A 20423-nucleotide genomic window follows, 5' to 3' on the forward strand; every position below is an offset into this window, starting at 1 on the left:
CTATACGAAAAAAAAGTTGATAGTCATATAAGGGTTCTTTTGAAGAAAGATGTACCCATCCACCAGTACCCATCTATCAGCTACTTACTCGGCTGCTGCTAAAAATAGGGATTTCAAATATTTTTTGAACTATTGACTTATTTTCCCAATAACCAAAATGTCAGTGCAGCATTCTAGAAATGTCACAATTGTCACAATGTCACAATGATTATTCTTTATGTCTTTGGTTTGGCCTTTTTTGGGGCAAATATTGTTTGAAACTGGATGTTTGACAAATCACATTATTTTTTGTTACACACAAAAGGGTCTCTATACGAAAAAAAAGTTGAAAGTCATATAAGGGTTCTTTTGAAGAAAGATGCACCCATCTACCAGTACCCATCTATCAGCTACTTACTCGGCTGCTGCTAAAAATAGGGATTTCAAATATTTTTTGAACTATTGACTTATTTTCCCAATAACCAAAATGTCAGTGCAGCATTCTAGAAATGTCACAATGCATATGACATCACAACAGCTTTGACGTCACTACAAGTATATAAAGGTGAGCGCAAGCATTTATATGTCATTTCACTTGACAGATTTCAGCAGTTATAAAGTTGGAAGACAATAGAGTGAATTAAACCTAATCGTAGGTCAACTTTCCAGAACAAGGTACGGTTGAATAAGTCAATTTTGTAATTACAGAAGGCTATTTTCCATCTAATTGTATGTGTATGTATCTGTCTGTCTGTCTAAATGTCCGCTTAGCTACTATAGCTAGAGCTTTTCTAATTTTATGATGAACGGTCTGTCTGCTGTAGTTTTATATAGTTATGGAATGCATTGACGTTCCACCTGTTTTCTCACACAAGGCTTTATGTCAAGCATAAGCGACTGCTTTTTATGCTATTTAGATTTTGCTGTTTTAAAGGTACAAGACAAGTAATATAAGTGATTAAACCAAATTTCATCACCATACCCGCCCTTTCTCGTCTGCCCACAATTGGTGACGTATTTCGATGTGGTACGTCCACGCTGCAGGTGCGTATAACGTTCCTAAGTGCGGGCAGTTTGAGACGAACAGCTCTACTTAGCAGAGAAGAGTCGATCCACAGTAGCGCCCCTCTCTCTGCGTCTACCTCTGTTCACTCACTAGAGAGAATCTGCTTAATATAAACAATTTAATTTGATAATTTTGACCATTAACACTTTGTGCGCTGTGTGAGCAAAAACAATGTATGTATTCTGTGCTTTCTAACTTTCACAGCAGTTGTCGGTTATGTGTTGATTCTGTCAGATGCCCTCACGGTTATAAAATCATTTTAGCGGTGCCGAGCCACAGGTTGAATATTTGGAAGTGACTGTTGGTTAACACGTAAGCTAGTGTTAATGGGTGCGTTTCAGTCGCTGTCATACTCGTCCCGTTGTCTGAAACGGAAAAAAATATATGTAATAGAATTATCAAAAAAAAAGACTTATTGCTTGAAGCAGTGAAGCGAAAACGGGTTTTATGTTATGAGCAAATTTTTTGGCCCTTAACTCAAAAGAGAGTTCCATTTGAGAGTTCCAAAGTCTAGAGTTTAAAAGTACCTTGTTAATGGCTATAAATGAACAGTTTAAATGCGTAAAAAGAGCAGCTGACCTGTTGCTTGCCATATGGGCTAGTTAGCTCACCTTCATATGTACTGCTAACCTGACTGGTTACTTATCTTAGTTGGCCTTCTCCAACAGTCACCATTACGTGGGGTCAGATATTTGTTAGCTAATAAGTTACTTCCATATACCCACCAACACATTCTACAGGTCAACACATTCCTGCTGCCCCTTTTGTGTATGTGTCATGACTGTTTACTTAATGATGTTTAAGTTGTTTGTGACCTAATTATTAACCACTAATAAAATCAGTTTAAACCATTCATAAACTTTTTGTATTCAATGCAGTAAGATTTAGCCTTTGGAACTAATGGTTTAGGGATATGCATACCCAGCTGCTTGCCTGTTGAAATTTGCCTGTAAAGGTGTGCTGCCATTCTGATTGCTTTCTTGCCTGTTTTCTGTCCTCCATGAGTGTTGGTCTGCATACTGACAGTCTTTCTGAACTGACTGCCATTCACATGTATAACTGTCTGCCTTCTGATCCTCAAGCCTGCCTGCTTACATGTTAGATTGCTGTCTGTCCACCAAACTGTAAAAATGATTTATGCTTTTGACTTCATATTGCCTTTTCAGAACAAAGTATTCCAGGAGAGTCCTAAGAAAACTTGGACCAGGACAAATGGAGAAACAGAAGCGTCTTTTTGGCAGGAAGATGTAAGGCCTTTGCACTACAATGTTAAAAAATCTTAGAATAACAATATTAATTTAAAATGATTCTTATTTATATAGCATATTCCTTATAGAACCCAAAATCTCAAGGTGCTTTACACTGCAATGAACGAACAGTATTCAGTAATAAAACATTGATCAAATAAAACAGTTAAAAGTCACAAAATATAAATGTAGAAAATGAAATTAATTGAAACAGAATTTAAATTAAACCGGCTAAACAAGCTGAACAATTAGATCAAGCTAAACAAGCCACTATTTAATCTGTATTAAACACCAATAGAGCTTGCACTCTAAATACTTTCTGGACTATTCCAAAGTATCGGAACGATGAAACATGAAACAGATGAAACATGTTTCATCAGCCTTGTTATTTTAAAAGATTAGGAAGTAATGTTAAAGGAATTAGTCTTATTTTCCTTATAATGTGCTAAAGTAGAATAAAATAATTTTGATTGTATTGTGCAATTAACAAAATACAACATGGACCTGAGCTCTATGAGTGATTCATCCATTAAATAGAGAATAAGAATAACAATCTATAAACTTAGACACAAGCTCTCTCAAAATAATTTGATCATGGATTTTAGTTCAGGCTGTTGATGTTTGAAGAATGACAAACAAACAACATTTCCTTATATATTTTTTTTGTTTCCATAGTAAAATTCCTTCACCTCCAAAAGTGGCACGGGCTTCTTCAGTATTTAAAAAGGTGAGTTTAAAATGACCAAATTTGTTATTCATCATAAAATCGAATTGTTGCTAATAAGTGAGATGTCAGCACAGTTGTTATGTTATCCTGATATTTAATTTCTTTTTATTCAACCTCTTCTATGGTTCTCAAAACAAGAGCAAGTCAAAAAGCACAAGACAAGACGAGAATAAACCTGTGAGGAATGACAGCAAAATGCTCCTTGATAGAGCCAAAAAAATCATCCCAGACTTGGAGAAGCTCGATATTGCACCAATCTTGACCCATTTTGTGATGGATCTGACTAATGAGTATGCCATTTTTAAACCTTTTTTTCTTCTTCTTCTTCTTCTTCTTCTTCTTCTTCTTCTTCTTCTTCTTCTTCTTCTGCTTTTTCAATTTATCATTTTTATTTTTGGTATACTTTTGAATGTATGAGATTTTTAGAATAAATATTAATTATAGTTCTAAAGAATGCTTTTATTCACATTCTTTTAGGCAGTGGACATCTATCCGGAAAGCAATCCCTAGTCCAGTAAGTCATACTACATTGCTTACACATCAACATATTTTAAATGGGATTCATATTAATTCTAAACCAAACAACCAAAACCATTTTGGAGCAATTTTCAATGTTCGCCTTTCTATGTTATCTCTCCTTTCTTTCACAGGAGACAAAGGTCATGATCTCTCATATGGGTTCATTCATTGCGGACATTGTCACTGAAGTAACTGTGATGGGTCTTCTTTCATCTCTGGAAGAAATGTTAGATGTTGATCTAAAATCAGTGTTGCTTTCAAATTCCAAGAAGGAAACTGCAGATTTGCTGAATGCTTTCCGTACCAGATCTTGTGAGATAAATCATTCAGCTTCAGTCCACGTGAAGGAGGGGACAGCTCATATAGACTCTCTAAGCAGAGATGTTAGGACTGCAGTTATTGATACGCATCGCAGTTGCCTGGATGACCATGAGAGAGACCAAATTGTGATGAAATTCCACTCGACTATGGAAGATACAAATTCAGAAGCAATGAGTGAGCTTCTGATAGGAGATACTGAGAGTTTGACATCGTTATCCTCAGATGTCCATGACGATGGTACATCTAGACCTATAAGTACCATTCCTATAGCTGGCTCTCCGGTTTCGGATATGCTTCAGCGCTTTGATGATGAGATGGAGGAATTTGCTGAACTGTCGCAAGACATCAATCCCCACATAAAAGGAAGGACACATTTTTTGTCCCGTCATTTAATAAATCCTGACCTTGAAGGGGTCTCATCTTGTGAGCTCTGTGGTATGGTCATGCCAATCTACCTAGAGCAGGATGACTTGAAATCATCACAGGCATCATCAGAGCTATGCACAGATAGTATGAACACCTCCTCCGACGTCATGGCAAGCCAAGTTATGGAGTTGGTTGTCCCACCCTCTGTGAAGAAGGCTCAAGAGTCCCCCAGTGTACACAATGACTGGTCTTCCCTGTTCAGCATCGATATACATAGCTCTCCATCACTACAGTCTGAGATGTCTGCTAGGTCACCATGTACTGAGCCTGCTCTGGACAATCAGAGCAAAACCATGAAAGCCCAGAAGGGGAGATTGCATTTCCTATTCCCCTTCAGTAAGGTCTCAAAGAACTTAAAGGTAAAACATTTGACTTATTTCTTATTTAGATTTTGTTACATTATTAATTTTTAAAGTAGTGCATATTTGAATTTCATTTCACACTGAATGTGTATATATCACTTTGCATAAATGACATAATTTGTTCTAAATTATATTCTGTTGCATTATTACTGGTTTGTATCTGTACTTTTAGTTATAAATGTACTTATGCTCTGATATTTTTCTACTAAATCATTGTTTTGTTTTTGTTAGAAACTCAAAAAGAAAAGCAAGGAGCACCCTAACACTGTGGCTGCTGCTGCAACTACAGGTAAGAACATATTGCTAGAAACATATGACAATTTAGTTGTTAGACAGAATATCACAGTTATATCCATTTTTTAAAAATCAATAACTTTTTTGTCTTATGATAGGTAGTGAAGATGTTTCCCCCATCTCGTCACGTTTCACGAGGATGTTATCGTTCTTTACAAGGCAACGCTCAAATCATCAATAAAGCCTGAAACATCAATTTGCTGAAAATGTGCAAAAATGGCTGGTTTTTGATTACATTTACATTTACATTTACAGCATTTAGCAGATGCTCTTATCCAGAGCGTCTTACAAAAGTGCTTTGTCCTTTACTCAAAGAATATATCCTAGTACAGTACAGTAGGTTAGAGTCCAACATACCAGTGAACTAGAATATGTAAAAGTAGATTTGGTGAATACATTGTAACATTGGTAGTGGGATGGACAATTCTTTGTGCAAGAATGATGTTATTGGTTCATTTTTCTGCGGTTGCATTTAATATCACTATCCTTATGTATTTATATATCGCTTTTTACTGCAGATGTTGTCACAAAGCAGTTTTACAAATGTCCAAGTCCAAGCCCCCAGTGAGCAAGCCAAGGGCGACAGTGGCGAGGAAGAACTCCCTAGAGCATGAGGAAGAAACCTTGAGAGCAACCAAGACCCAAAGGGGAAGCCCATCCTCCTTTGCCTGGCAACGCTCACCACAATAATATCAATTTTAAGAGAGAAATAAATAAATAAATGAAAAAATAAGCAGTTAATGTCCAGTCCAATTTGCTAGAGGCCCTAGTCTTGACGCGATGGTGTGCATGTGTCCAAAGCCCATCCCACAAGAGAGCATCCATTAAGAGCAAGGGAGAAGCAGTTGGCTAGGGTGGAGCTGTGGTGGCCTACAGCAGGGCACATCAGGGGGTGGTGGGAAGAGCCATGGCAGCTGAGACGGGCTGAGGCTCAGTAACATCATGACATCAGGAGTAGGTGTACCTCGGCAGAAAGAGAGACTAGATTATTAGGCATGTCCAGGTACAAGGGTGTGTAAATTAGGGAACTATAATGTGCAAAGATGGGCTCCGGCAGATCTAGCTATGGCAGCACAGCTAAAAGGAAAGAGCCAGAAGGAAACACAGGCACGAGGGCACCCTGGAACATCAGCACTCCGCCGCTCTCAGTCAACACACTCGAGTGACAAAAGAGAGGTGAAGTGACAGCATCATAACATCCCAGTTTATCATAACTCTCAAAACCCATGGACCCCCAAGATGGGAAGTAGTTAATAAAATACCTGACTGTACAGATACTAAAAAGAAATCTAGGATTATTTTTGTTATTTTCTATTGGGCTCAAGAGATAAGATGTTCGAGCAGTAATAAGTGTTTTTCTATAGGTGAGTAGGCTCTCCTTCCATGCAAGCTGGAAGACTACGGGCTTAGTGCGGTGCCATTTATGTTCTATTCTTTGAGTGTTTTGTTTTAAATTGCGAATGAGATCATTATACCAAGGTACTACATTTTTGTAGCTAATTTTTTTATTCTTAAATGGAGCAACATCATTAGGTGCACAGCAGAATACTGATTCTAAGCATTCAGTAATTTGATCAAGTTCCGTTGGGTTTGAGGGAATCCTAGGCGCAAATTATTAGTCTGGGAGATTCCCAATAAATCCAGGTGCAGTGGACGATGTGATCGTGTGTCTGGTATGATAGCGAGGCGAGGTTACGATAGTGTGGCTCATGCATAGTTTAAATGAAATTAGGGAATGGCCTGAGATGGCACCTGACTGGGGTAGTATAACTACCTTCTCCATGTCTACACCGTATGGCAGTACTAAGTCAAGCGTATGTTTACATTTACATTTACAGCATTTAGCAGTACGCTGTTATCCAGAGCGACTTACAAAAGTGCTTTGTCATTTACTCATAGAATATATCCTAGTACAGTACAGTAGGTTAGAGTCCAACATACCAGTGAACTAGAATACTGTAGAATACTGGGATCAATGCTGATACCTAGAAGTACAAAACACATAAGGTCTATCTTAAACAATGATAAGTGCAATAAACAATAAGTGATAGAGTTTGTTAATCAACATCATTGTAATAAACAATACCCTACAATAAGTACTAATTTAGTCAGTCAATATGAGAGCAGGGTAAGTATGTCCACCAGAGTGTGTGGGTTCTCTTTGTACATTGAAACCAATTGATTCTAATATAGAACTAAAGGCCAAGTTCAGAGGGTGTTGGGCACTATCAAAGTGAATATTGAAATCACCAACAATAATGGCACTTTCTACTAGAGCAGATCCCTCTCAGTATCTACAGCTAGACAAAACGCACCTGCCACCTTGTGGTCAGTTGAAGTATTTGCTAGTGATTCTAGACAGGTTTTCCAAGTGGACTGAGGCGTTTCCTTGTTCTAAGGAAGATGCCCGCGCTGTGGTTAAAATCCTAGCCAAGGAGATAATACCGAGGTACGGTGCGCCTCGGGTAATAGATTCAGATCAGGGACCCTGTTTCATTTCTATGGTAACTCAGAAACTATGCACCTACCTAACTATTGACTGGAAGTTTCACATCCCTTACCATCCTCAGTCATCTGGCATTGTTGACAAAATGAATTATACATTGAAACAAAGGCCATGATGGAAAACAGGAAAGAAATGGATAGATCTTGTCCTTCCTAGGTCTTCCTAAGTTCAAGACTGTTAACTCAATACACACTTTAAAACACTCAATACACAATTTAATTTTTTAATAATACTTGTTCAGGTTCCACTATTGTTCTCCAAACCATACATTATTCAATGTATGCATATTAATATTCAATACTTACACCAACCGGTTCTTGGTACCATTATGTTCAACCTGAGCTACTTGCATTTTATTTAAAAGGCGATCCTCTTCCATATCACCGGATGCCCATATTGCTTTTATTACCTCAATCTACTGCCAGCAGTGTTGTGTGAGATCAGAATGATGCCCAGTGCCACCACCAAATTGTCACTATTTGAGGTCGTTTTTGGTAGACCATTTACCACCCCATGGGTCAGAGGTAACCCAGGTGTTTCTCAGTCAGGTGACACAGCCATAGCTGATGACTGACAGACAAATCCTCTAAGACTTGGCTTGCGTTGCTTTGGTGTTACAGGAAAGGTTTGAAGCCCTTGTTTTTGTCTGTCTGGCATTCAGATTTCCTGAGCAGCCATGTTGTGGTTCCTAATTAGGAACATGTTCCAGCCTGCTCCATGCAAGCTGGAGCACTGGATCCACTCTTTAAATGTGCCTTTTTAAGGTGACAGCTTATAAAAGTCATCTCTGATTATTTTTTTTGTTGTTAGCTTTTTAATCTGTCAAGTCTGTAATTTTCCAGATTTATATCCATTAAAAAAACAGATGCTCTAAAGGGAGGGGGTGGACTCCTTCAGTGGTACAGCAGAAGTTGATAACTTCAAAATCATTTACAGCAGCTTCAACCTTGTACTAACAGAACAAATACGGACACAGCATTAACTGAACTATGGCCTGAGTGATTTAAGTAATTAGTGAAACTGGCACAGCACCACCAACCGTTTATTAAAGAAAACGTGTATGACACATGATTATCTTAATTCTTTTAATTAAAATAGTCCCTTGCAAGGCATATTATTCAATTATGTTCAAAGAGGTACATAGAGCATGCTGGCAAAACCGAACCGTTGAAGATACTACAGGAAATAAGAAATTTCCATAATGTGAATGAAACATTTATTTAAATGTATTGAATATTGCACATCTCAGAGCCTCCAGAGGTGGAAAAGACCAGGCCAGGTGAGCCATAGGTTGAATTGGACCCCGAATCCGAGGGCCAGGGTGTCCCCACCCGAATCCGAGGGCCAGGGCTCCCGCCAGACGCATGACGCTCGAATTTGATCTTCTTGAAGTAATTAACTAGAGTTAATTGAAAGCGGAAGAGGATGCCTGGAGCTGCGATGCCATACCTTTAGGGAAAGATGAAAAAAGGAACACGAATCAAATAAATGAGACTGTTTGTTCTTCGAGGCTGAATGGGATGTGCCATAATAACCTTCAATTACTATATTGGTGTCCAAGCTGAAATTCAACTTGATTACAATAGCCGCAAGCCATGCAGATCTAGTTATGGGCTTTATTCAAAATTAAAACTAAAACAGAAGTAGATTTTAAAAAACACAACCACAATTCTGTGATTTATCTAATGCCAGCTAGTTAACTTCATAACTTATTCTCTGTTGATTTTCCCACCCTTAATCTTGCAGAAAGAAGGCTCAAGAAAATCAAGCGGATGTAAATCACAATCATCCATGTTGTTTTGCCTCCACATCACCCTGAAAGCGCTTTATTTAAATAATCTAGCTGTGCTGTATCGACAGGTATGAGAAGATTCCCACAGAATATCAATTTACTACTCTATGGATTCTTCATGACTTGGCAGTAAGGTAATAATAACAGGCAGGTGTAGCATCTAAAAGTGGAAAGTCCAAGTGCACGTGTTATTAGCTAGCCAGTAGACAAGATCAAATACAAGGTCACAAATTTTAACCTGCCCTTTATATGGAAAATCTGCAATATTTTATATTTGCCACATCGTTAGTGGATAGGTAGCTAGCTATAGTAATTAACCTGCAAAATGTGTTCTTAATCTGTTGATTGCAACTGTCAAACATTTTTTAAAAATGTGTTGAATATTACCCACTCACAGCCTACAGAGGTGGAAAAGACCAGGCCAGGTGAACCATAGAACAAGTTGAACCCTGAATCCGAGGGCCAGGGCGACCGCGCCCGAACCCGAGGGCCAGGGCTCCCGCCAGACGCATGACGCTCGAATTTGACCCTCTTGAAGCAGACGAGCCCACTAGAGGTAACTGAAGCGGAAGAGGATGCCTGGAGCTGCGATGCCATACCTTTCGGGAAAGATGAAAAAAGGAACACGAATCAAATAAATGAGACTGTTTGTTTTTCGAGGCTGAATGGGATGTGCCATAATAACCTTCAATTACTATACTGGTGTCCAAGCTGAAATTCAACTTGATTACAACAGCCCCAAGCCATGCAGATCTAGTTATGGGCTTTATTCAAAATTAAAACTAAAACAGAAGTAGATTTTAAAAAACACAACCACAATTCTGTGATTTATCTAATGCCAGCTAGTTAAATTCATCACTTACTCTCTGTTGATTTTCCCACCCTTAATCTTGCAGAAAGAAGGCTCAAGAAAATCAAGCGGATGTAAATCACAATCTTCCATGTTGTTTTGCCTCCACATCACCCTGAAAGCGCTTTATTTAAATAATTTAGCTCTGCTCAATTTCAGCTTGATTACAATAGCCGCAAGCCATGCAGATCTAGTTATGGGCTTTATTCAAAATTAAAGCTAAAATAGAAGTAGATTTTAAAAAACACAACCACTATAGTAATTAACCTGCAAAATGTGTTCTTAATCTGTTGATTGCAACTGTCAAACATTTTTAAAAATGTGTTGAATATTACCCAAGTCACAGCCTACAGAGGTGGAAAAGACCAGGCCAGGTGAACCATAGAACAAGTTGAACCCTGAATCCGAGGGCCAGGGCGACCCCGCCCGAACCCGAGGGCCAGGGCTCCCGCCAGACGCGTGATTCTCAAATTTGACCTTCTTGGAGAGGGAGATCCCACTGGAAGAAACTGAAGGGGAAGAGAATATAACTTTAGCGAAAGATGAAAACTGACCACTAACCAAACGAATGAGAGAGATTGTTCTTTGAGGCTGAATATGATGTGTCATAATAACCATCAATTACTATAAAGGTGTCCAAGCTGAAATTCAACTTAATTACAATAGCTAGCCAGCAGCCAAGATAAAAGGTCACATGCCACACAATTTTAAGCTTCCCTTTATACGAAAGAACTGCAGTATTTTAAATTTGCCACATCGTTGGCGGACAGGTACCTAGCCATAGTAGCTAATTATCCTAGCTAGTTCACACTTCATTCTCCCCCAAATGATCCCATTATCGACAGGTATCCGTGCTTAGACATGAAGACAGTTCATCGACCGAGGACTGACATGCAGCTGTCACAGCTCTTTTAGAGCAATCCGACGGTTAGCGAGCCAATGCTAGATAATAACGTTAATTGCAGCTACAGCAAATAGTTGGCAGTTAATCTGCAAGTTAACTAACGTGCTCCATCGCCATGAAAATTAGAATCTGTTGCCGCAAGAGATGTGCATAAGTAATGTGTGAACTAGCTAAGTTAACCATCTCAAATAGACAGCTTGTCTGTTAGCTAACCTAGCTAGAGAGCCCAATGTTACCTGAGTCGTTGAATTCAAGTCCGACTTGACACTTTAGCCTTTCCCATTAGGCCTCATCGTCTTTTTAAACAAAATTAACATACTATTCATAAAATCCATATAGAGCAAGTTTTATGGATGATCTGCTCAGTGAAGCTGCATTATTTCTGTTATAATACGGACACGGCAGCATTTTCACGGCATGTTTTCTTAATCTGTTTATTGCAACTGTCAACACATACGAATGATTAATAATTAATGTAAACTGTTATGCAGCGAATTAAAGATACTATATTTTCCTGTTTCCCTAGAAATAATCCAAACTGCAGTGTCTGCTTATTTATGCTGAAGCACACTTAAGTGGGTATAATTTTTGTGGATTCCACATATACATTAAAAGGAAAATGTTGCCCAATCATGTCAGAAATAGCAAAACAAAAAAACACAGGCTCCGAGTTACTGAAAGAGAAGTACGCGATGAGGTCCTGGTAGAGCATAGGCACAGGTTGGTCATACGTGTTTATGAGGAGTTTAATTTAAGCAAAATCCTCATCACACACCCAAGAAGTCAAAGCCTGCAAAATCCCCAAGCAGCAAGACTGCATCAAGTTAGCACTGGCTGAAGCAAAAATAGTGCTGTGTCCTGCTCTGTGGCTCATCCACTCTACCAGTCTCTTAGTATTGGGCTTAGTGTGCTTAATTCATCTTGATGTCCTAACTGACATTCAAAAAGAAATGGATGTGAGAAGACAGTGTAGGAGTTCAAATTTGAATTGGCTTGAAATGTAGGCTGAAGTGCTCTTCTGCAGCTGAGCAGCTCATTTTCTGCTGAGCATCTTCACAGCCCTTACAAGGAGAGCATGAAAATGATGGAGGGGACAAGAAAAATCAGAATAATGCTTTAAGGACTGGACACATTTACAGCTTCTCACACTAAACAAAGTACTCCAAGGTAAAAAGTTCATCAAAGTAAAACATGTTTCATCCATCTTTCTGTGAACTGATATTTTAATGACTGACAGACAAATCCTCCAAGACTTGGCTTGGGATGCTTTGGTGTACAGGAGAGGTTTGAACCCCTTTCATTAAAGAAAACGTGTATGACTCAGGTGCTAGGGTATTATCAGAATGTAATTTATTCCAAATGTAAACACATGATTCTCTTAATTAGAGATTCCCTTATAAGGCATATTATTCAATAATGTTCATAGAGGTACAAAAAACAAAACAAAACAACAAAACCCTACTGAGTCTGGAAAAGAACATCTTTATCAATAAAAAGTATCAAATGACCTGAACACAGTTGTACCACCATTACAAACTCCTTGCTTGAGTCTGCATGTATACATGTATGATAGTAACATATCAGCCAATGAATGATGGACTCGAGTTTGTACTCGAGGAAAGAAAGAAATTTTCATAATGTCATAAAGAATCAAGTGTTTGGAAAACGTCTAGGAAAAGAAAGAAACATTTATTTAAATGTGCTGAATATTGCACAAGTCGCAACCCTTGAAAAACCAAGAAGAGTTCTCGGTCTGCTTAAGTACTGTGTACTGCAAAAACACAAGTAGAATTGAATTTTCCACAAATACACATACAAGAACCATAGAAGAAAGCATAGTGTTGGTCTTATAGAACGAGAGACACAAAAACCTCAGCTACAATGATCAACAATTACACAATGAAGTTTGGATTCAACGGAATTTCGTTTTGAACTACGGTAGAGGGGCCTCTTTATCGGCTACTCGAATACTAGGCAACAACCTGATTCACCATTTGTGGATCACATTTGAGCAGTAACATGATTTGGTAGAACACTTGCATTTGAAACCATTTTTGTCTTCTTTTATAGGTGGAATCGGAGGCCAGTTTGGTGATGTTTTAAATCTACTTGAAGAATAACAAACAAACAAAAAGCCAACCCTAATGTAACATTTAAAAGAAGCACCAAAGTGGGCATCAGATTTACCATCAAACAGGGTCTTGCTGCTGTCGAAGCCTGTGCACTGCCGCTTGCAGATCTCCATGTTCTGCAAGCAAGATTTCACACTGCAGCGAGAGACACACACACACACACACACACACACACACACACACACACACACACACACACACACACACACAGGTGGGGGGGGGGGGGGTTACAGTACTAGCAGAGAAACTCTGATGCTATTTGGATTTCTAAATTAACACGGTGTTCCTTAAAATGTTTTTGAAACACTGACATGTAGATTGGAAGGCCTGGAGCAACTCACTGTGCACTCTGAGGGAAGTGGAGGAGGTGGGTCATGGTCAGAAACAGGTGGTTCACGGTCTTCACTGGCGTGATCCTTTTGTGAGCGTCTAGCGTGAGCATCTTCTTTAGTAGGTCGATGAACTCCCGCCGGTCGGCCTTCTCCGCCAAGACGTCGGTGCCTTTCAGACTGGTCATATTGACCTGCGAGAGAGACCCATGGGTGAGTCATATTATTCACCAGCAGAGGGCGGCAATGCACCCAATACGAACGAAGTTCTGCAGCAAATTTCTACGCACTGCTCTGCCCTTCGCAGATGCCGTTCTCCAGAGCGACTTACATGCGCTACTCATTATGACAGCAGAAACGCTCGACCTTTCAGCTAGCACCTTGTTCTACCTGCTCTATAATGTGAGCTGCGGGAGCCCTTTGTCACGTTCTTCAATTTCACATCGCAACACTAAAAGAAATGCGTATAGTTACGCGCACAAAAGCCCAAATAACCTGCATCATGTCGTCAAGGCAGTTTAAAATGTACTTCCGAGTCTCTTTGGACTTGATGCCACGCTCCGCCTCATGCTCCGAAGGTGTCTGGAGAAAGGAAAGAAAAAACAAACCATTCAGCTCCACCATTAAGTTACATGAAGTCATTAAGTTACGTCCCTTATAAAAAACACATGGCATTTGGCATTTGAAGACAGGCAAACCTTGAGTCTCCACAGGGGGTAGCAGTAGAAATAGTAGTGCGTCTTGGTCCCTGCGCTCAACATGCACTCTGCTGGTAGGCCCTGCGTCTCGGAGATGTAACGGATCTGCAGAGACACCATACGGCAAAAGGATTATGACTTTATTTTGAGTTAATCCTTTCATTTTCAAAGTGCATGTCTAAAAAAACAGGCCATAGAAACTCATTTATATTAATCCTAAAAATGAGCGGGCCGACAAAGCAGCTAAAAGGTCAAACTACACACACACAAACACACACACACACACACACACACACACACACACATATCACTACAGCCACAAAACCACTACAGGTCTGCACCACTGATGCTGTACGGGCGTTAAGGCACAGCTCAAAGGACCATGTGCTTACCTGATCATATTCGGAGGCTCCGGGATACAGGGGCCAGCCCAGGAACAGCTCAGCAATGACACAGCCCAGGGACCACATATCGATGGCCTCACAGAATGGGAGACCCAGGATGATCTCAGGCGATCTGGACCAAAAACACAGAGATCGCCATCATGAAATCAGCCTCGGCTGATAATTCCGTGGGGGGGGTGTTTGTGTTCCTAGACATTACACACCCACTATTCTAGTGTAACATGGAACCAACACTACAATGCACCAACACTACAATAATGTTCTGTTTTGCATTAAGTAAATACAGAGTACCAATGCAGTTAAACACCCGTTACTCAGTATATTACACTGTTAATTAACAGTGTAGCTACAATGTAATAGCGGTTTTGTACAGACTTGCTAAATACTGATATTACCAAAGCCTGCAGTTCAGCGCATCCTAACTAATCTCAGACACCGAAGACGGTTCATTAGGTGTTTTGCTAAATAACAGCACTCACATGACCCAATAAAAATAAACCACTTATAAATCAATCGTGCTCCAGTTAACTGTAATGCTCATCATAGGCTTTTAATGTGTAGCAGGGTTATTACAACTGTCCACAACATGCAGCTCTACTCTCAAGCACACTAGAGTGCAACGAGTGCATACTTATTTCTAACACGCCTCAGCACGTGTCCCTCACCGGTAGTATCTGGACTGCAGGTAGCTGGGGCCCTTGGAGAAGTGGCTAGCTGAGCCGAAGTCGATGACCTTGACGCGGTACGGCTGCCTGACGGGGTCCACCAGCATGATGTTGTCGGGCTTGAGGTCGGTGTGGATCAAGCCCAGGCTCTTCAGTTTCATGAGCGCTTTGGCGACCTGCTGCAGCACGGGCCGGATGCATTTCAGCAGCAGTGGGCTGAACTTGCTGCGCTTGAGGAAGTCGTAGAGGCTCTGCCCCAGCATCTCGAACACCAGGCATATGTGCTTCTTGTGCTGGAAGCACTCGTACGCGCGCACGAAGTTGAACTCGTCGGCGTTCTCCCTGCTCAGCCGGCTCAGGATGCTCACCTGAGGAGGAGCAAAGGAGGGAAGACAGAATACGCGTTAAGCCGAAGCTACGTGGTCACAGCTTCAAAGTTTGATACTGCTGACAAATAGCCTACTTATTTTCAATAGCATCAAGCACTTTGTGTACTTCCCTTCAACCATTTACTTCTACAGGATTTGGGAGATGCAATTATGGAAGTGGTCCCTTGGAAATGAACCCATGAACTTGCTTTTGGTACTCAAACAATGCAGATTAATGCTCTTTCATAACAATAACATTTTTAATGCACATCCAAACAGGCATGGCTTACACAACTGAAGCTAAATCTTCTTTTTAGAGTAAGCTTCAAGCTGTCCGTGTGTTATCCGAACTAGTTCCTACTGAACTAGTGAAAATTAGAACTAGTGTGCCAAACAAGTATTTCTGTGCTACCCTGGCTGTATACAAATTCCACGGTGTGCGTTAGCACATCTGACACCAACAGAACATATGTTGTAAAACTGAAACAAACAATAACAGAATCAGGGCTACAGCTGATTCTAGGCCATATCAATAGCTCATTTAAAGCAGGCACAACTTTCCCACCTCGTTCTGGCCCTGTCGAGCATAGGACGGATGACTTTTCAGGATCTTGATTGCGACTACTTCACTGGTGCCCCGCTTCCAGCACTTGGCGACCTGGCCAAAGGTTCCACGGCCCAGGGACTCCAAAACCTCGTAGCTGTTGGAGACGGAGCGGAGGATCTCGTTCTGCACCAGTTGGTACTCGCAATCGCTGCCCCTGGCCACACGCTTGGACAACCCAGGGGAGGAGAGCTCCTCCAGGATCTGTACACTGTTGCTGCTGTGTGCCTCCTCTCTCTTCCTCTTGAGGCTGCCCCGCTTCTGATAGCCGTCAGCACGCCGCGAGGTCAATGCCTCGTCTCCGCCCTGCCAGCTGGAAGAGGAGGAAGACGACGACGAAGCCTCGTCCGAGGCTCCAGAGGGGGAAAAGACCATGGCAGGTAAGCCATCGATTGAATTGAACCCCGGATCCGAGGGCCAGGGTGTCCCCGCCCGAATCCGAGGGCCAGGGCTCCCGCCCCGTGCAGGATTCTCAAATTTAACCTTCTTGGAGTGGGAGATCCCACTGAAGGAATCTGAAGGGCAAGAGAATATACCATTATGGAAAGATGAAAACAGGACTACTAACCAAATGAACGAGAGAGATTGTTTGTTCTTTGAGGCTGAATGTGATGTGCCATAATAACCATCAATTAGCTAAATTAGCTAAATCACAGAGCTTTGATTTTTTTTAAAACATCTACTGCTGTTTTAGTTTTAATTTTGAATATTTCTTTCTGAAGCAGAGCAGAGCCCTGATCGATGCCATTGTTTTTTGGGCAGGCTTTAGCAAGTGATTGCTTTCTCTTTACACGCTTCTCAGAAAAGACAAGTTCTTTGTCTTGCGTTACTCAAAGGTGGTTCTGTGTGCTAAAACAACATCTTGACCTTTCAGCGATGCTGCCACACTGAAAAACAGAAGGCCAAGAAAAAAACAGCTTCTATTCTTAGACTCTCTGGCACTCTAAGTGCTTGCTGATACCTTGCTGACTGCAGTATTTCCTACACCTTTCCAACTGAGAGGCTCCTGAACTTGCAGCACCTCTGTCAATTAATCAATTGCATAACAAGAGTTCATCCACTCTATAATTGAGGGAGATACCCCCTCTAATCATTAATGCTCATCATTACAAAGACCATTAGTGTAAGCTGATGAAAAATGTTTCAATGTATTTAAAAGGTAAAGAACAGAGTAGCAATGTAAAGATACCATTTATAATGCATTACATTTTAGTCTTTAACACAATCTCTTGCCCTGAAACAGTGTTTAGGGCGATTACAATGCTGTTTCAATATGTTTAAAAGGTAAAGAACAGAGTAGCAATGTAAAGATTCCATTTATAATGCATTACATTTTAGTCTAAAACACAAACTCTTGCCTTGAAACAGTGTTTAGGGCGATTACAATGCTGTTTCAATGTGTTTAAAAGGTAAAGAACAGAGTAGCAATGTAAAGATACCATTTATAATGCATTACATTTTAGTCTAAAACAAAATCTCTTACCCTGAAACAGTGTTGTTGGGCGATTACAATGCTGTTTCAATGTGTTTAAAAGGTAAAGAACAGAGTAGCAATATAAATATTCCATTTATAATGCATTACATTTTAGTCTAAAACACAATCTCTTGCCCTGAAACAGTGTTTAGCGCGATTACAATGCTTTGAAACGCTGTTTCAATGTGTTTAAAGGTAAAGAAGAGAGTTGCAATGTAAAGATTCTACTTATCATGAATTACATTTTAGTCTAAAACACAATCTGGGTTTGTGTGTATATAAATGATGTAATGTTACTGTTGTGGAACAAATTACTTCCATTTCCATTTTTAAGGCAAAAATATTAAATGTTGGAATTTATCATTACATATTCATATGAATATGACTTTAATTTGTATACATATTTGTTGACATTAGCTATTTTGATCAGTCATTTTTGTGTCTGGTTGTTCTAGCTCATATTTAGCACGTTGTCCTTGACCATGTCCCTCTGTCCACAGGGTGGTGGTGTTGGACTGTGTTACAGACACGCTGCTGTTTTCCTGCAAGGTGCTAGTGGTCGGATTTGTAGGTGAGAAATATAGAGTGAAGTCATGTGTATATTACCCATACTACACTTCATCACATTCTGACCATGATGGCACATGGCAACACACTTTAATAGGTAACTCTGAGGGTTTTTCTACATTCCCTGTAAGGTCTGCTGGCTTTCTTCTTCTTCTCTGGGAGAATCAGGCTGCCATATGACAATTTCCAGCTTCAGCTGCTGCATTATTACTGGTTGCCCGTTATTGTACGTATTGTAACCTCAGAAAAGCTCAAGTGCTGACACTTGCGTCTGTGTGAGAACAAAACATCAGCATATTCAGTACACTGAAGAAATGGTTCTTTCTTTTTTAGATTCCAAAATGCTTATTGACAGTGATTGTAAAGTCACTTTGTTTGTAAATAACCATGATTTACACATTTATTCTGGACAGCAGTTCCTCTCATAATACTGAAGGCCCAGCATGTATATCTACTACTGCTGTTTTTTTAGACGGTGATTGTGGGAGCTTATTTCATCGCGCAGGGCTTCTTTAGTGTGTACAGCATGTGTGTGGACACCCTTTTCCTCTGCTTCTGTAAGCTGCACACACACACACACACACACACACACACACACACACACACACACACACACACACACACACACACACACACACACACACACACTCTCTCTCTTCATTCCAGCAGTTCATAATGACATTGGGCACACACAGTCGAAAGCTTGTATGGTCTCGTCCCTTTACTTCAGGGAGAATAGAATTATAAAAAACATTATTAGCTCACATTTCACTCTCAAGCTACTACACATATGCCAATCATGAGGACTATATTGGTTTTATTTCCACTATGATGTTTCTGTCTCCTCTAGTGGAGGATCTGGAGCGTAACGACGGCACCGTGCAGAGACCATACCTCCGATTTACTCCTCCACATCAGCCGACTTTAAAAAACCATTTAAAGCTCTACACATCATGGATCACAGAATGTCTGTTATTAACGCTATACAAGAACTATACTAAGGCCATAGATCTAGACTAAGACTATAAAGTTATTTCACTTAGCTAAATAACTTTAATACATAATTTAAATCATGCAATGTGTAATAATATTTCTTGTTTTTGTTCAGGAGATGTGCAGACATTATCTGCTGTATTATTTTTGTGGCTGCCATTGTCACCTATATTCTTATTCGCTCCCTGGGTAAGAAACATTTCCAACTACACTTTCATGGGGGAAAAAAAATCATTATTATTGTGGGCTCAAGCGGAAGGTCTTTTACCCATGTATGGCTTGTGAGATATCCTTCTAACGGAGGTTCTAACACAGCGTGGCTGCTTGGAGACTCTCGTCATGTCGTGTTGCCCCAGAACTCCACTGGGATGTTTTGTGGAGCTGGAGTCAATGTGTAAGTCCCTCACATACTGGATAAGTATTTATATCTTCACAGGAATACCAAAACAGCACACCCAGTATGTAAGGAACACCGTCAGTATTCTTTCGAATGGACTTTAGTGAGTCGGACTAGGGTTACAATGGAGCTGTGCAGGTGCAAATCATGTGGAAACATGAAACATCAACAAGACAAGATGGGTTAGACTTTAGCTTTAAGATTTTCATGATTGGCACTGCACAGCAACAAGTGGAACCAATCAAATCACTTGTGTTTAATGATTGTCTCTAAACCAAGGGGTCCAAACTCAGGTCTAGGAGTGTCACAACACTGCAGAGTTTATTGGTTACCCCAGTCCAATTCACCCTCGAAGAAAGAACACTTAGCTGGGTAGTGGTGTGACTCTCCAGCACTGAATCCTGATACACATACTCAAAAAATTGAATAAAAATTGTTTATTTAATTGGCTAATATTCATGTGTCAAGCTGCATTTGTTTCCTGCATCCTCTCGTGTTTCAGTGACAAACCAAACGTCCTCTACTTTGACCTTCTGAAGTGTGCCAGAGCAACGACAGAAATGGACGCCATTCTAGAGGGTCTCCAGTGTCCAACCACTCAAGTGAGATTTCCACACAAATGTCCTGTTGACATTGTACAGAAACCAAACACGTATGTCAGTAGCCTTTTAGAAATATGCACATGAGACTCATTTATTACAAAACAGTTTAGCATGTAGTATGTGAATGCCAGTTTGTAAGTCTGGGGGCTTGGGTCTCCTTTTGCTGCTTGGTTTGGGAGCCTTTTGCTCTATCATGC

General features: G+C 40.3%; 1 protein-coding gene across 1 annotated transcript; it reads right to left on the bottom strand.

Annotated features, from left to right (window-relative positions):
• Positions 1-10319: 10319 nt before the first annotated feature.
• Positions 10320-18762, bottom strand: LOC145656097 (homeodomain-interacting protein kinase 1-like). The gene is made up of 9 exons (XM_081709507.1): positions 18758-18762; positions 16155-16506; positions 15222-15589; positions 14545-14668; positions 14153-14257; positions 13950-14036; positions 13467-13648; positions 13181-13260; positions 10320-10598 (listed from the first exon to the last, which is right to left on the bottom strand). Exons 1-9 carry the CDS (start codon positions 18760-18762, stop codon positions 10393-10395), a joined length of 1509 nt encoding a protein of 502 aa, XP_081565633.1. The 3' UTR covers positions 10320-10392.
• Positions 18763-20423: the final 1661 nt, after the last annotated feature.

The sequence above is a fragment of the Electrophorus electricus genome, unplaced genomic scaffold (genome assembly GCF_041902795.1).
Source record: "Electrophorus electricus isolate QZ-2024a unplaced genomic scaffold, ASM4190279v1 Scaffold47, whole genome shotgun sequence".
Classification (NCBI taxonomy): Eukaryota; Metazoa; Chordata; class Actinopteri; order Gymnotiformes; family Gymnotidae; genus Electrophorus; species Electrophorus electricus.

Excerpts from the sequence above, each read along its gene's own strand:
- LOC145656097 (XM_081709507.1), bottom strand. Across the intron at positions 14,037-14,152 it reads ACCCCCTGTGGAGACTCAAG|ACACCTTCGGAGCATGAGGC; the intron begins GTTTGCCTGTCT and ends TCCTTTCTCCAG. Across the intron at positions 13,649-13,949 it reads GCCTTGACGACATGATGCAG|GTCAATATGACCAGTCTGAA; the intron begins GTTATTTGGGCT and ends TCTCTCTCGCAG.